A 17128-nucleotide genomic window follows, 5' to 3' on the forward strand; every position below is an offset into this window, starting at 1 on the left:
TTTTTCCTTCTCTTCCACATCTTTACTTTTCTGCATGCTTTCTGAATGTGTTTGAGGAGATTTGTTTGTTGCTTCAGATGCTTGTCTCATGTTTGCTGGCTCTGATTGCATTCCGTGGCTACTAATATACATGAGACCAAAAATTTCCTCTACCAGCGTGCTGTCTCAGCGGCACAAGAAGCGGTTACTTGGGGAAACACATAAAATAGGCAAGCATATTTTCCTAGTATGCTTTCTTAGTTTTTATGGCATCTGTTTGAGGGAGTTTGTGCAAAATGCCTCATCTGTAATCTGTTGGAACACCAGTAATGTTTTACTGTTTTAAAAAGCTAGCAGAATTTGCTCTAACCTTTATGCTTTACTAGAAGCTAAGAAAATCTTTACTGAAAGAGGTCAAGAGCCTGAAAGCATGAGTGGAAGTTCCTTACTAACATGTTCTGGATGGCTCATTGGCAAAGAGAGGTTTAAGAGTGTTCCGTAATCAGAGAGGCCTGTCAGCACAGGTTGTAGAGGAATAAGACTTTGAATGCTTCTTTTCAACTGGTGCTGGGGTGCGAAGAGCCCATCCGTTAGGTGGGCACTAAATAATATATTCTTAGTTCTAGGTGCTTTTTTTTTTTTCTTCCCCATCGATCATGTTAAATTTGGATGGAGCTTGTAGATAGGTCAGAACTCCTAGACAATGCTAGGTAATTCATGACACCATTAATCACAGTCTTGTTCTGATGGATGTTTGCGTTGATGAATGAGTGTAAAAGACTTAAACCCCTCAAATGTTTGGGGTTAAAATGCATAGACATATTAATGACATTTTGTTGCTGCAAAGATAACTTTTTGTTGTTGGGCTTCGGTGTGTTATCAGCTTAACTGGTAACACATTCCTTTTGTCTCCAGACTGCATTAGAGCCAATAGATCTCCCACAAATAAACTGTGATAAAGTGTAAAACCATTCTGCAGGAAAGGGTTTCAAACTTGTTTTGTAAGGGACATTATCAGAAGTCATGGTGGCTGGATTAGATCATATGAGACAGTATTTGTTTCTATTTCAGTATCTTCAGAGATAAATTAAACTGATTGCATGCTTAATTTGATTTATTACTGTTATTACTCCTTTGTATTGAGCAGTGCTCCTTCAGTATGGCTATAGGAACAGTATCTCTGTGCCTGTACTGTCTCTGAGTTTGAACCAGTATGTACTCCTGCCCTGCCACATGTGGGTTGACTAGCGGAGGCTGAAGACAAGTTGGAAGTTTTGCATTGCGTTGGATGAGCAGGCATTTCTAGAGATGCCTGTACTTAGGGTGTCATGTGGTCTCTTACTGGCCCACTTCTCTTTGGTACTTTGTAATGTGTCACAAGGGAAATGGAATTATTTTCTATTACAAGATACAGTTTCTCAAAAACTGTGTCTCTGTCCTCTTCAATTCTGTTCCTTGTCAGAGGCTTCAATCTCTACCTCAACTAATTATTTCTCAGTTGCTTTAACATAATGAGGGTGAAGGTAGTACCTGGTGAATATAGACCCTCTGAGCTTAGGCCTCTTTCCTCTTTCTGCTCCTTCCAAAAAATAGTATGTAAAATGTACTCTTTACATGAAAACCTCTAATAATTATATTCTTGCATGGTTGAACTAGTATCATCACTGTTAGTTTCCTGGGTGCTAAACCTGCAGCCCATTGCTGTTGGGTTTGTTTTAGTTCAAAAGTGTCTAAAGTTATTTTTTTGTCATGCTTCTAGCAGGTAGCCAGGAGTGTCACCAAGCTTCTGCCTGAGGACTGCTGTCTTGTATACCCTCAAGGAGCCTGTTCAGTTAGCATTGTCTCCATCGCAGATTTCCTCTTTCCAAGAAACAGTTGTAGTGTGACATGATTTGGTTTTGTTGGTGCAGATTTGGCCTAGCCGAATCTTTACAAACATGCTAGTAAAAGCTTTGGTAAACTATTAAAAGCACTTAAGGGTTTCCTTTATATGTAGGTCCTCTTCCTGAAGGCCAGGAGATTTAACCTGAAATTTCACCAGGAAAACAGTGCTGCTGAGGGATGATAAACCTCAAGTGAAGTGTGTTGTTGTTTTGTTTTGTTTGTGGTGTGTGGGTTTTTTGTTTTCTTGGTGTTTTTTTTTTGTTTGGGTTTTTTTTTTCCCCAGTACTTAAGTTAGCTTCTTGTATTCATCGATTCTTTTGGTATATAGGTAAAGATTTTACAAATCCTCATTTGTGGCTGTGACTAGAGCTTCTGGTAATATAATTACAGCCTGCTAGTCAGGGGATTTTCTTTATCTGGTTAAAAACTTAACATTCCTACTGTTGCACTGTTTACTCTTTGTGTTCCTTTCTTATTTCTGTTTACTGAAAGCTTCTCTGGTTAAAGTCCAGGTTGTGACAAAAAGTTCATGTTTTATATATCAATTTGGTAAAATTCTTAGTATGTCACTTTTTAAAATTAACACCGCACTGGCAGTCATTAAAATGTAGTGCTGAAAACAAATGAGTCTTTTGCTTTTATCCATGCCATAGGAAGAGTGAGGTCATGAAGACGGTACTGTGATGTTACAGCTAGCTGTGTTTCAGATCTGTGAACAAACAGACTATTAATTGCATCAGGTTTACAGCATCCTCTAAGATGCCATTTTTCTGATGTATACTGATCTTATAGTTAGAAAGCTTGCTTTTAAGTTGCAAGTACTTTAAGGATAGAATTGAATATGTGCTCACTTTATATAATATTTAGAAGTGAGTAGAGTTCAGTAGGAAAAAAAAAACTCATTTCTTGCAGTTTTTGTTACGTGTTCAAGACAGAATTCTTACTACTCAAGGTTTAAGGAGAGAAAACCAAGTTGAATTTGATGGGGAATGTTCTGATTGTGTATGAATTCCTGAATATCTCGTATTCTACACTGTATTGGTACAGACTTCAGTATTGGCCAGTTCAGTTAAGAAGACATAAAACTTTTAGTATACTTATTGGATGATAAATAAATACCATAGTGGTGCTTTTGTGCAGATGTTTTGCTTGAGTAGAAATAGTGACATCTTTACCATCCTGATCCCTTGTCTGACTGAGGCAGTTACTGGGCATTTAGGACAATAGCTAGGTGAGGATGGGCTGTGGCAGCCTATCTGATTAGTCAGTAGGCTTCTACCAGTGGATGCTTTTCTGGATCTTTTCTGGACTGAAAAACATTTTCTTCTGGATATCCCACTTTGTTTCATACGTTGAGAACCTTACTGTAGCAAGTTGAATTTCTTACCAGTGGTTCATAAGAAGTGTACTTGTGCATAAAAACAAATGTAGTATTTTGCAAGATCTGGAATTTGCTGTTCTTATTTCACTTCTAGTTAAAATTATGAGTACATGTTAGTAAAATTATAGTGCCTATATTTGACTTTTGGGGCTGGTGCAGGAAATGGAAGTTAAAATTCACTAGGTTTTAAAGCTTAGGGTTTTTTTTTCAGCATGTATGTCAGACCCTACCATTAGATTGCTTACTCCTTAATATACTAAATTGTTTCATCTAGGAAAAGAAACTTAAATATTCCATTTTTTCCCCCAGCTTGTCAAGTAATTATGAAGCTCAAATGAAGAGTCTCTTAAGGATCGTGAGGATATTTTGCCATGTCTTTCGCATTGGCCCATCCTCTCCCAGTAATGGAAATGACATGGGCTACAATGGAAATAAAACTCCAAGAAGTCAGGTGTTCAAGGTCAGAAAAGTATATGATGTTGTTAGGAAGATAGACGTTAAAGAGATGAATTTCACAAAGCATGCATTCATTAATCAGACATCTCATGAACAGGAAGTAAGTTTGGTTGATGTCCCTATCCCTTCTTAAGTTAAGCCTGCCTCTTTTTTCTTCTCCTTTGTTTTTTTTGTTCCCACTGGATTCATTTAACCACTGATACACATTTCATCTGATGATTTCTGTTTATTTCTTACTTAATATATTGTTTATTAGATGTTGAAGTTTTAGTTACCCAGCTGATTTTGGTAAACTTTGTTTTTATTTCTGTTATGTTATTTAAGAGTGTAGTAATCCCAAAATGTGGTAATATTAATGTAATAGATTGTATTAATGTAATTTCAAAGTTATATTTGGAGATTCGCTGGGAGTTCTGATCATTCAGTTTTATCCAACTTCACAAGATAACTGGAAATAATTGAATTCTTACTCTGTTCATTGTTTTCACTGTGACCGTAAAGTTTTTTCTCAACTTGGTCTTAAATTTTATTATTACATGCTTTGAAACATACCAGCTTATTACTACCCTCGCAAGGTTATTGATTTATAGCTGTTTTCAAATGCTTACTTTAGGTGCTCACTGTTTAGATGTTTAGTTTCTAAAGTTGTTTTTTTTTTTTTTTCTGATACTTGTTGGTTGAGGAATCCCTCTGTAGAAAATCATAGCTTCCCTTTCTGTAAAGTAGTTCTAGTTTCCTGCGTGCCACTTGATCTGCATTGAGTATGTAACTGACATACTATTCAGAACACCTAAATAGTAAGAACTGAAGGGTAGTCTCTTCCCACCCACCCAGCTCCGTCTTCCTCTATACTCTTACATGGCACCATACGTATCGCCAAATTTAGATGCCAGTGATTACATGAGAATTTTCCTTAACTTTCGCATTTCTTCCAGAGTGTTGTGAAAAAGGTATTTTGAAATTACTGCGCTTATTTGATGATATGTGTTCATCAGGTTACTTCTAATGACTTTTAAGACAGAGCTGTATTGATAAAGTCATGAAAGATGATACTCTTAATTCCAGCTGTATTTAGTTAAGTAGCTCATTTTTTGTTTAAATTTCTTCTCTTGGACAGAAGGAAAGCATTAGACTATTTAAAAAAACAAGCACAAGTGTTTATTTTTCTGATAGCAAAATAATTTTGATAACAAATTGATTTACATAATGAGTATAAAGCTAGTGCTTGAGAATGAAAAATACTGTGTTCCAAATGTGATGCGTTGTACAGTATGCAATGTAGTAATTGTCCTTTAGAGTTTTCACTAAAATACATTGAGCTAGATTGGCACATTGTGAGTTTAACCAGATGTCCATTTTCAAAAAACAGTCCTACCCAAATCACAGGAATAATTTTATTAAGGACAGCATTTTCTAAGAGTTTAAATGAAAATTGATTTAAATATACCAGATTAAATAACAAGCAGATGTTAAGCATGCTTAATAGAAGAAGTATCTGCAGTAAGATATTCTGGTACTTTTTTTTTCTTCAGTGTTTTAGGAGCAACTGACCTCATCTCCTTGCATTTTGTGTTTGTTTATAGCCCAAAAAGGAAAAAAAAGATGAAGGTTACCCTCTTTTCAACTCCAGATCGTTTCAGAACTCACTATAAACCAAACAAAACCATTCAATTCCCATTTGTAAAGGAAATTATATTTCAGCAGAATCACTTATCTGTGTGCCCAAACTACTTCATATGCTGAAAGAATTGTTTCTCGGTTTAATAGAGAGTGAACTCTTGTACAGTAGACTTACATTACACAACTGGCGTGGTTGTCCCAGAAAATATCAGTGATTCTTAATTGTGTAAAAACGTTTATGCTTTTTAATAAATGAGCAAAATATATACTACTGTTGCATTAGCTAACGAAACAAAAATTTCAGGGTGATTTAAAAATAATTATTGCTATTATTGTGATTTATTTATTTTAGAAGTGTTAAAACTGAGGCAGCCCTTCATTAGGGCCACTGTTGTCTTCATGATATTTTTAAGGTTGATTTAAATTTCACACTCAAAAATACAAAACTGCTAATGAGAACTTACTCTTGTTTGGGAATGGGGCGCACAGGTCTGGCAACGCTATGTTAATCTTCAGTTGTAGTTGCATTAGCCTGTTCTTCCCTGGATTTACAGTAAATAGGTAGTGGGAGATTAGACATAGTGCTGAGTCAATGGGGTGACTTCCTCTTCTCTCTTATTCCTACCTTCCTCTTCCTTTTTCTGTTTTGTCCTTTCCTTGAAAACGTGGTTGTGATGGTCCCTTTCGCTTTTTGGGAGGAGGGGAAAAAAACCCACCAGATCTCTAGACTATTACAGTGGTACGGAGGCTACTTGAACACCTGGCAGTTGTATGTCTTCACTGGTACCAGTACTTGCATGTAGGACATGCAGGTCAGTGAGAAAGAACTCCTGGTTTTTGTTTTATTTGACTTTTCTTGAATACAGGCTGTGTAGCTGTTTAGTACAGACTACTAAGAAAACCAGAGAGGATGCTGCTCCAAAACAGGAGTTAAATCTGTATTTAAAAAGTCAACACGGAACTTAAATATTTTTAATTTTAACATACTTATTGAAATTTTTGAGGAAAGTAGCTTTAAATTGAGATTTGCTGCTGATCTTAAAATTCAGTTGTGGGGATAAATGATATAGATAATTTGAATTTTGATACAGGTTTTCTGGGGAAAAACAAGTATTTCAGGCTGCTGGTTCACGTCCCATGTAAGGTCTTGAGTACTTTCCAGAGCACAAGAAAGTGATACGGGTCACCACCCACTTCTCTGGAAGCTGTTTATCTGAGTGAGTGAGGACCTCCAGATACTGTCTGTCTTTATTATATAGGAAGCTAATCTGTTGTTCAGTACCATCTTCTTTCAAGAACGGACCTAGAAACTTATATCCGAGGGTAGCGGTGGCAGGAGTTCTGTCTTGTGGTAACCTTGTGGGATATCCGGAGGAACATTATCAGGCCTTATTGCATGGTATAAAGGCATTGTTTCCTTTCCTCCTGAACACACTCCCGCTAGGTTCAAATAGATCTGCACCTGATGACATTTAAAGATGTACTTCATAACTCCTTTTAAAAAGCTGGTGCAAAACTATATTTTATCCAGTAAAAAGAAATGAAGAAAAACTTTCTTCTGACTTTTTTCTTAATGCTATATTAAGGTTTTCTGTTTTAGTATACTGATTGAACATACTTTGGAGAGTTGTCACTATTATATAGCTTGGAAGGGATTGAAAGTGTGAGTATACCTTGCTCTGAGGCTCGTGAGGAGTGTTATTGCTTAACAAGGACTAGAAAATCACGGGGCCATCTTTGCTTTACTGAAGTTCCCCGTATGTAATTCATTACAGACCTGGTCAATTCAGGCCTATCCAAATGTTTTTCAAGTGGAAACACTAGCTAATTAAGACACACTCTTGTCCTGATCTTGCAAGAAACAAAATAGTCATTGAATTTCAACACCAGATCTTGAAACAAGCTACTACTAACTCAGATGAGATCTTACCAGTGGGAAACTTTATGAATAGTAATTTTCACCAGATTTACATTCATTACATTTTCATGTATTGTTCTTCCAGTTGCTGTTCAGATTGATCACATATTAGGGAAACTTGCTGCAAATGCTCCCTGTCTAGTTGAACAAAGTTGGGAAGCCTGTAACATTTTTTCCCTCATTTTAGATACTATTCTTCTCTAGAATTGGATTGACTTCTCTGCTGTGACACAGTCACTTCATGGATTAGTGATCTTTGGCTCCCTGTATCTTAAAAGACTGTCTGTCACCTGGCAAAAGATTTTGCTCCAATATTGCACTTTGAATATGGGTTTGATTTCTAACGTCTTGCTTTCTAGATGGGTAAAGAGGAAGGTGTTATGTAGCTAAACCCTTGCGTTTGAGAGATGAAGTGTGCAGCTGTAAAAACTTGGTACTCAGTCTGACTCAGACATATACTTCCAAAGAAACTTTTCTGAAATGTGAGATGTGAAAACTGAAGGTTGAGTGGAGGTTTGTGTTTAATATGCGGTTCATGGTAAGAATTGACTGAAGAATGCTGCCTTGTAGTTTTAAAAAATGTTGCTAATGGTTTGATTGAATATGTCCATATTACACTTGAAAAGGTCTGATCATGCATGCTAACATAAGATGCTGACAGCCATGGATATGGAGGTGGTGGGCAATATTTAGAGGAGTGCTTTATTTCCTGAAGTTAGACTAGATAAAAGGAAAGTGAAATATTGAAGTTGCTGTGTCTGACTACACTTTTAAATGAGTGTTTGATCAGAATCTGTGAAAAACTAGCTTTGGAACAACAGATCAGTTGCAAGAGTTCTGAAAGGCATGCTAAGTCTGTGGGAAATAAAAGATAAAGCACATGATATCAGCAGAAAAATGGTGTCTGGCAAGCTACGCATTGAAAAGTTTGGGAGAAGAAAACTACGTTTTAGTGTTCTAGTAAATAACTGCCTAGTTTCTTGTGAGTTACATGTTAAGAACACAGCTGTATTTTAATTCTTCCATATATGCAATGAATCCCATTTTCCATTAGGAAGTTTTTCTACATTTTGTTTTGTGGTGAAGGTCTGCCAGGTGGGTCTTGGAAAGAAGCTAACTTGATCCTGTATGGCAGATATTTATGTAGAAAACGATACCTATGGTACCTACGCTGGAGGTATTGGGATCACCAGCTGGAGAAGTGTGTGGTCACTAGGAGTACAAGGATTACGTGAGTGTCATACAGTATGTTGAGCAAAGCCTACCAGCGTTAGAGGTCAGGCTGGCTTTGCCCAAAATTCTTATTAGGAAAAGATGGAAGCATAATGGTAAATTTTGTAATAGTAAGTTTCAATAGATTTTTTTTTTTTAATACACAACTTTTATGAGAAGTACTTTATTGTGTATTGAGAACGTGTCATTATGAGGTCTACTGACAGTGCTCCAGATAGCATAGACTTCTGGTACACTGTGCTGTAAATAGCTCTTAATTTTTAAAGGCAACTTTAGAAGATGAGAACATAACTTTCAGTATCTGCTACGTCTTTGAATGCTTTAATTGGTGACAAATGTTGATGCAACAGTAATATATGGAAAAAGGAGTGCGTTTAGAAGTTCAGTCTTATTTTTGGAGTGCTATGAAAGACTTCAGTCAGAATTGCCTCCCTTTGGGATATGTATATCAGTGCTCACTAGACTGTGTGCTTGTGAAACGTCCCCTTAAACACCATGAAGGAACAGCACAGTCAGCTCCCATGTTGTTTTGAAATGCTCGTGAGAAAGCCACAGGTCTCTCTGCTTTGTAGTAGGCCTGCACCTCAGAGCAAACGCATAATGATGGACTTGTACTAGGCTTCAATTATATTGGTTTTAAGCTGGTGGTAGTGAATAAAGAGTGACTTTGTTAAATAAAATGTATAACTTTAAAAATTGATATGTGATTCTGGTGATGCTTGTTTCTCTTTGATAAAGCTGGGTGTTGGTGACCCTTACTCTGAGACATCTGGGGTACTGTCAAAGTGAGCTGTATGAGCTCACACTGTGCATAAAGCACATCTTACTGGGTATGTGCAGGAATCTGAATCGCAGTGGTGGTGTCTGGGGTTTGCTCCATCTACTTGGGGAAGGAGCTGCTTTGACCAGGGACTTAAAGAACTGTCACGCTCTTACCCTGGAAACTCCACGTGGAGTGTTACTGTTTCTCTGCTTGACTGCAGCAGTCAAGCAGTAGTGTGCTGTGTAACAACTGTGAAGCCAAACTCTGTCAAATAGTTCAGCGTTCCACTCTTTCTAAATTGTTTTATCTTTGTTCCATCTGCTGCTTGATTATTTTCCTGTTATATGAAATTTTCTCTTTGTGCTTTATGGCTACAAGTACAGAATTTTTTATGAGTATTTGACTCTTATCTCTAACATAACTTCTGAAGGATCATTTAAAGCTTTTAAATGCGCATGACATTTATTTACCTTAAGAGGATTATCACATTATTAGTATTATCTAATGTCAAGGTGTTCCTTTTTTGTCTGTTTTTGCATGTGTTTATTGCAGCCGCTGGAACTGCTCTGGCATTCTCTAGATGAATGGCTTGTTCTTATAGCCACGGAGCTGATGAAAAACAAAAGGGACTCTGCCAACATTACTTCCATTTTACTGAAGCAAAAAGGACCAGATCACCAGGATGCTACTCCTACGCCTTCCTTTGCCGCTGCAGGAATCGAGGGCAGAAAAGAGCTATCCACTGATGCTGGCGAGTCGAAAACATACGATGTTGCTGGGAAGCAGGAAGCTTGTGCTGATTGCCAGGATGTTATCTCCATGACAGCAAACAGGCTAAGTGCTGTCATTCAAGCTTTTTATATGTGCTGCTCCTGTCAGATGCCTCAGGGGTAAGGAAAGGATCCTGTTTGTTACTTAAACTGTTACCATTTTAAACCCATATATGCTTTCTTGGAAGAATGTTGGTGCTGACCAGATGGTATTAGTGAAAGTCAAGGGTTTGCTTTTTAATGCTTTCACTATTTCAGTTATTCGAATACTTTTCTTTTTCTCCTGGCTTTAATGGCACCAAACAGCACTGCAGATTTTCCATAGTGCTAGTGCCTGTGAACGTAGCTGTGTTGGGGCAGATTTCCTATTGAATGTCTAATGACTCTTTGTAATCTTGTGGGATACTTGTGGGTAATGTAATTTTGATCTCCAGAAACTTAGCTATTCTTGCTGTTGGTTCTTAATGTGAAATTATCCCTGAATTTAATGTGATTATCGAACAAGAAGAGCTATAAGCTTAGGAAAAAAGTGAATTATCTTTGTGTATGAAAACAGCAGCTGGGGCAAAACTTTTTTTGGCTATATTGTGTAGGTTTGTAACAAGGAAAGTTCAATCTCAAAGTAATGGGCAGCTGGGGCAAAACTTTTTTTGGCTACATTGTGTAGGTTTATAACAAGGAAAGTTCAATCTCAAAGTAATGCTCACTTGGAATCCTGTCCTGGGTTGGCAAACATAGTTTTGTGTGGAACAGGCACTACAACTTAAGTAAATTTAATACCATTGGTGTCTGATTTAAAAAGGAAAAAAAGTATGTCCACTGTAACTGAGATCTCGGTGTCTGGTTTAAAAAGGAAAAAAGTATGTCCACTGTAACTGAGATCTTAGTCTGTCCAAGATTGTTACAGATTATATTTGTGAACTTGCAAGGAAAGGATCCTATGACCTCAAGTGGAACATTAGGCAAGTATGGTGGTATTACAAGTTCCCTGAGGAATCTAGAAGCAGTGTTCCCAGTACATCACAACTCTTGATTATTCCCAGCCACTGTAATGGTTTTTCTTTCTCTGCAAAACCGAGTGGAATAAAAGCTTTCGAGTCGGTCAGTACTGTTTGTCAGGGCACACTCCTCTGTGGACACTCTGGGAGATGGTCTGGGGATCAGCACGTTCTGCAAGCACCTCAGCATATTCACTTTTAATTTTGTTCCGCCTTGAAAAAGGAGCTACTGTTTAGCCATTTCCCTTGAAATCTCCATCAAACCTTGCTAAGATAAAATGCCAGTGAAGTGTTATTTACAGCAGCCAAATGAAAAGCAGAAATGTTTATAGAATTGATTACGTACATCTCCCCTCAATTTATCTCTATACCAAAATTCAGTTGGAGAGGTGACTATCTCCCTGTGCCCAGGTGACTTGCTGATGGACCTTGCCCAGTGGGTCTGTCCCTGTGCATAATTTACGCTTTGGGTTAGGGAGAACTCCTGTGAATACTGCATAACTTGAACTGAATTAATAACATAGAAGCCAGGAGAGTAAGAACTGTCCCAGTGACAACGGGGAGAACTCCCTGGGATGCAGGAAAGTAAGGCAGAGCACACCTAAATTCTGTGTTGCTTTAGGGCTTTTCAGAACTGTGTCGAGAAGTACAAACATCTGAGACTTACTCTGTTGGTGAAGTTTTCATATTCGTAGGAGTAAATGGCACAGTGGTGTAACTCAATGCTGCTGCCATCTTCAAATAACATTTGCAATTACAACAAATGGCATTTTCAGACAAAATAATTTTAAATGGCTCTAATTTTAGATTTAAATATCTTTATGTTTAATGGAGGAAAGTAAACAGAGCTCATAGTTTTCCATTGTTCCTAATGTTTGTACTATAAAGATGGCATTTCATGCTGGTTAACATTTGAAATATTGAGGTTATTTTCTTTTACTTGCCACAATTGCTTTTGTTCTGCAAATGCTGATATTGAATCTAGGCATTCTTTGTTTATCTAATGAAATACAGTGTTCCAAGTTTTCAGCATCAAAACTGACAAGAGTATGCCAAGTGGATTGGGGTTTTTGCCTGGTTGGTTGGTTTGGTTTTCCCCTCCATATATTGCACCTTGCAGTTTGTGTGGCAATTTACAGGTACAGAGAGTTCGCTTCCTTTCAGGGAAGACTCTTTTAGTTGTTTAATATTTTCAGATCATCTCTCAGACCAAAAGTTTGTTTAAAATGTTTGTATTTGGTGTCTGGAAGGTTTTATTTGCTTGTTTGTTTTTTGTGTGGTTGAGAGGTAGGATGTGGTGAGACTTGTTTCTTCTGAACAGAGTAAGGGAGAGAAGGAAAATAGCTCTTTTTTTATATAAAATGAGTAGCTCTTGTCTAAATTGGTGTGGGGAACAGGAACAATTCTAGGGTTGTTATCCTGGACTTTTTAAAGTACTATTTTTCACAACCTTTAAAGGCACTTGATGAGAGGGTCTTATTCTCGTTTGCAAGTATTTATTAGCTTTTGCTGAAGCTAAAGGATTCAAATAAGAATTTATCTTTTAAAAAAGATGCAGAACATAGATGTAAATAAATGGAGTAAAATTTGCACCCATGTTAATCCTTCCCTTGTTCTCCAGATATTTATGGGAGAGAAAGTAAAATTCCAGACTAGTGTACAAGATGCTTGCCTAGCAAGCAATTTTGTTATTTCGCGAAGCCGTTAAATCCCACCTTGCACTCATCATTAAGTTTGCTAAGTTTGTAATGTTATTTCTTCCTGGCTCTTTTCCTCACTTACCACAATTTACAATGTGTGTGGTGGGAGTTTTATGCAATGAACAAGAATATAGAACAATGCACCTATTGTGTATATTGCGCATATAATATCAGTCCTTCCATATATGTGCTTCCACTGTTATAACAAAAGCTGGAAGGATTCAATACCAAAATGTCTGTCTCCATTACCCTGAGCTTTTCTTGTTCGTATAATTAATAACAGTTACTGGTCAGGTTAATTGACCTTGATTATTGGCATTTTTGCCTTTTCTATTAGTTTAACATGAAATCTTAATGCTGCTGAGTATTTAGTTTCATGATTGACTAGTTAAACAACAACAGTTTCTATTTGCATAGTATTTTATTTTAAAAAAATAATGCAATAATTGAGGTAATTCAAATTCTTTTCATTAACTAAAAGCATCTTATGATTTTTGAACAGGATGACGTCGCCTCGTTTTATAGAATTTGTCTGTAAACACGATGATGTCCTTAAGTGTTTTGTTAACCGGTAAGCTTCAAGAAATATGGAATTTCTAATGTCTTTTTTTTTTTCCCCACCAAAGAAAGAATTCGAATACATATTTTTCTTCTTGCTGAGTTGTATTTTTAGGTTGTTGTTTTGACATATGTACCAAATGCACTTTAATGGTCCTGCCAAATTCAGGGGAGTGTGTATTAATGATCCGGAGCTCAGGCTTAAACGAACTCTTCCATATATGCAAGTGATCCTTTTGTTAGATTCTGTGAGATTTTTGTGAACAAAATTACACAGAGCAACAGAAAAACTTCCTTAATGAATTCTTGCCTCATCTTTGTTCCAAATAAAGCCTTTTCATTTGAGGCAGATGAAAACTTTAATTCTTCCTCAAATTTGTTATACTTAACGACTTCTTAAAGGAATCTAAACCATCGTTGTACACTTGGCTGTTTCCAGAGTTTCTCTGGGACTGCCTGGTTTATAACCTTGCTTCTGTCTGGAGAGCTGCTTATAATCTTCCATGTTCAAAGGATAAGGTAGTATAAGTCATTTGGAAACAAGAGTTAGGAAAACATTACAAAATAGAAGAGTCTGTTGGAACTTTTCTGTATGACTAATGGCACTGTTTCTTTACGTAGACTTTGTGTATCATGAAGCATTATTATTAGATCTCTGACTAACAGGCTTCTTACCTATTTTTCTTTCAGAAATCCCAAAATAATTTTTGATCACTTTCATTTCCTTCTTGAGTGTCCTGAACTAATGTCCAGATTTATGCACATCATCAAAGCTCAGGTAAATGCCAGGAGATGTTTAGTTACAACTTTTATGAATATAAAGAAGGTGTTTTGTTTAAAAATAATATTATTTTTTAAAAAATCCATTTGAGGAGGATGGAAGAGCTAATTGTGGCCTCCAGTGCTTCTGAATCTGGAGTGTTGAAAGAACAGATTAAACAAACACGGCTGCAAGACTTCTGTACTTCTAATTCTTTAAAGTACCTGTGTAAGTCCATTTGAGATGACCAATGTTAAATATGTCTCATAAGTCCAACTTTCACTTTAACAGAGTTAACTTTCTATTATTAAATCTGTTTGTGCACATCTAATAGATTGAACTTTAAAATGCTGTGCTTTTTCCTTAATTGACTTACATTTTTAGACAAACCAGAGAATAAATACACCACTACTGGTTGATTTGGTCGTAGTTAATTAGCAGCAGCTCCTTCAGTGAAACGTCATGTCTTGTTACCCTTTGCTGTTTCTTAGCATTTCCTTTTGTTTGGTGTGGGTTTTTTTTGTGGTTTTTTGTTTGTTTGGTTTTTTTTTTTGTGTGTGTGTGTTGTTTTTTTTTTTTTTTTTCCCAGTAAAATACTGATGTCTTGCATAACCTGAACTCACTTCTCAGTTTAGCACAGGACATGAATTCAAGACTAAAGAGTTACTCTAGGGAAGTTTAGTGTAGTTAAGTGGAAAAATTCATGAGCAAATCCCCTTATGGAAGTCTACTGCTTTACATAACACTGTAGCGTTAAGCATCTGCCACGTTTTCCTCACTTACGTTTAAAAGATTATTATTGTCTACCTGTAGCTCAGGGACAGAGCTGTGTATTTGTTGTATTACAAATGAAGATGGTCTTTGAGTGATAATGAGCTGTTTGGAGCTCCTTCATTTAGCACACACTGGTTTGCTTTTGCTTTGTTCTCTATTAGAAAGGTTCCTTACTTAAACTATTTTTATCAAAGACAGAATTTTCTGGAAACAAAGGTAGAATTCCTCTAACTAACCAGAACACCCTCCCCCCAATAATTGTTAAGGGTTTGTTCCAAGAGCTTTATTTCTTTAGTTGTGAACAGTACTGTGCGTTTATTTTTATATGTCCATTGGTTTTGGTAATCCAGTTTCATTTTTAGGATGTGGTGTTATGTGTATTTACTTTTTGAAGTTCATTACCTATGAATAATGAAGAGACCCTGAGAACTGATACCCTGTTTGTTTGATCAGCTAAAAATACGTGTCGTGAATCATGATAGATGAGAGAGGCCATACTTGGGACCTATCTGTCTCAGAACAACTGCAAAATGTCAATCTAAATACTGAGTCAAACAGGACCTTCTCACCTAGGGAATTACTTTGGAAGGTTTCTGTTTCCTTTGAGCTGTTTTTTATTGCCAATGAACTTTACTACAAAGAGGACATGTTTATATCACTTGTGCTTCTGTACTCAGCTGCGGTTGATAATCAGTAGTGTCACAGAAGCCAGTGACTGACTTCTTATCTCTATTCCTTCCCCCCCTGCCCTGGAAGAAGTTTTGTGCTGTTTTTTTCCTGTGTGGTGAGCTCTGATAGCGATTTCTGGATAACTGGTGGTCCAGTCTTTCTGCGTACCAGACTTCACTCCTTTCCTCTTCCCAAAATCCTGTGTAGTTAGTGTGTTGCGGTAGCACTGAGTAACACTCTACGCCTCTCAAAAATGAATTGCGAAGTATGCATAACCATTTTCCAGTCCTTGTTTAGGAGAGAGGATGAATTCATTTGAATGTATCTATATAATATGGCTTACCCATTGTTTTTTAGCCATTTAAAGATCGCTGCGAATGGTTCTATGAACATCTGCATGCTGGGCAGCCAGATTCGGACATGGTGCACAGACCTGTCAATGAAAATGACATCCTTTTGGTTCACAGAGGTATTGTGTTATAAATGGAATTGGTATATCTTTGAAAGACATTGAAATATAATGCATTAAGATAAAAAATTAATTGGTGCTTTGTATTTAGATTCTATTTTTAGGAGTAGCTGTGAAGTCGTGTCTAAAGCAAATTGTGCAAAACTAAAGCAGGGGATTGCTGTGAGATTTCATGGAGAAGAAGGCATGGTGGGTAAAATTGCATGGTTTTCCTTTCTGGTATTTATATATGGAAATACTAATTCTCTTTCACAAGTATTGTTTTGAACTAAATCCTAATTTAAAATAACATTTATACTTTATTAAGAAATATATGGTTATCCAGTGTAACTGTTTGTGCAGTGAAAGTTCTATGTACTAATATGTTCTATTCTTTTGACACATAGGGACAGGGTGTGGTGCGTGAGTGGTTTGATATCTTATCCAGTGAAATAGTTAACCCAGACTATGCCTTATTTACCCAGTCAGCTGATGGTATGTCTCTGCCTTTTTTTTTTTCTCCTAATTTTAGCTTGTCTTCTTTTATAAAAGCTTTTTAATAATCCAATAAAAAAGTCACTTAATTGGTTTCAGAATATAAGATCGTTACTTTTTAAAAGCAACACTGACAGACTTGATCTCATATATATAGAGAGAAGCGATCTATTAATTCTACATTTTTATAAGTACAGATGAAAGATTTTTCTTAATTTGATGTTTCCTCCATTTTGTTCTCTCTTTTGTAAGAGGAGAGTGACTTGTTGGTTTTAATGAGTCCATGCTATTTCTGCCTTCTGTAGTAGAAGAACATAACACTTTGAGAGCAGTATAGAAAGTGTTTTCCTTTCTTCTGCTTCTGCAAGGGGTCTGTGGAGGTATTCCTTTATTGCCTTTTAGAAATCCACAAGTTCAACCAGTTAATTTTTGTGATAAAACCAGATGTTGATCTCCACAGATCTAGCTTGTGTTTGACTTTTTGTTCTTGGGTGCTTCACATAAAGCAAATTTGTATCAATAAAAGATTTCATATTGTCATCAGTGATAAATGTTTTACTTTCTACCTTATAAAGTCTTGGGAAATGGCACGGAATCCAGTCGACAGTAGAGGCGTAGATTAGTTCTTGACATTTAAAAGGAAAATTTCAGGGATGTCTGTTTGAGGTAGTCTTTTCCAAGGAGACTAGGACTGGACTGTCTCCTGTCTGCATCTGGCTGGA

At 36.7% G+C, this 17128-nt stretch overlaps 1 protein-coding gene across 1 annotated transcript in view; it reads left to right on the top strand.

The window, feature by feature from the left end:
• HACE1 (HECT domain and ankyrin repeat containing E3 ubiquitin protein ligase 1) overlaps positions 1-17128 on the top strand; it is a 49814-nt gene that overhangs the window by 14405 nt on the left and 18281 nt on the right. The window contains exons 10-16 of the mRNA XM_009705547.1: positions 3554-3800; positions 9787-10124; positions 13205-13273; positions 13951-14038; positions 15821-15932; positions 16024-16121; positions 16319-16406. Of these exons, the coding sequence (XP_009703849.1) occupies positions 3554-3800; positions 9787-10124; positions 13205-13273; positions 13951-14038; positions 15821-15932; positions 16024-16121; positions 16319-16406 (1040 nt within the window). The remainder of the gene's footprint in view (positions 1-3553; positions 3801-9786; positions 10125-13204; positions 13274-13950; positions 14039-15820; positions 15933-16023; positions 16122-16318; positions 16407-17128) is intronic.

The sequence above is a fragment of the Cariama cristata genome, unplaced genomic scaffold, assembly GCF_000690535.1.
Source record: "Cariama cristata isolate BGI_N322 unplaced genomic scaffold, ASM69053v1 scaffold4438, whole genome shotgun sequence".
Lineage (NCBI taxonomy): Eukaryota > Metazoa > Chordata > Aves > Cariamiformes > Cariamidae > Cariama > Cariama cristata.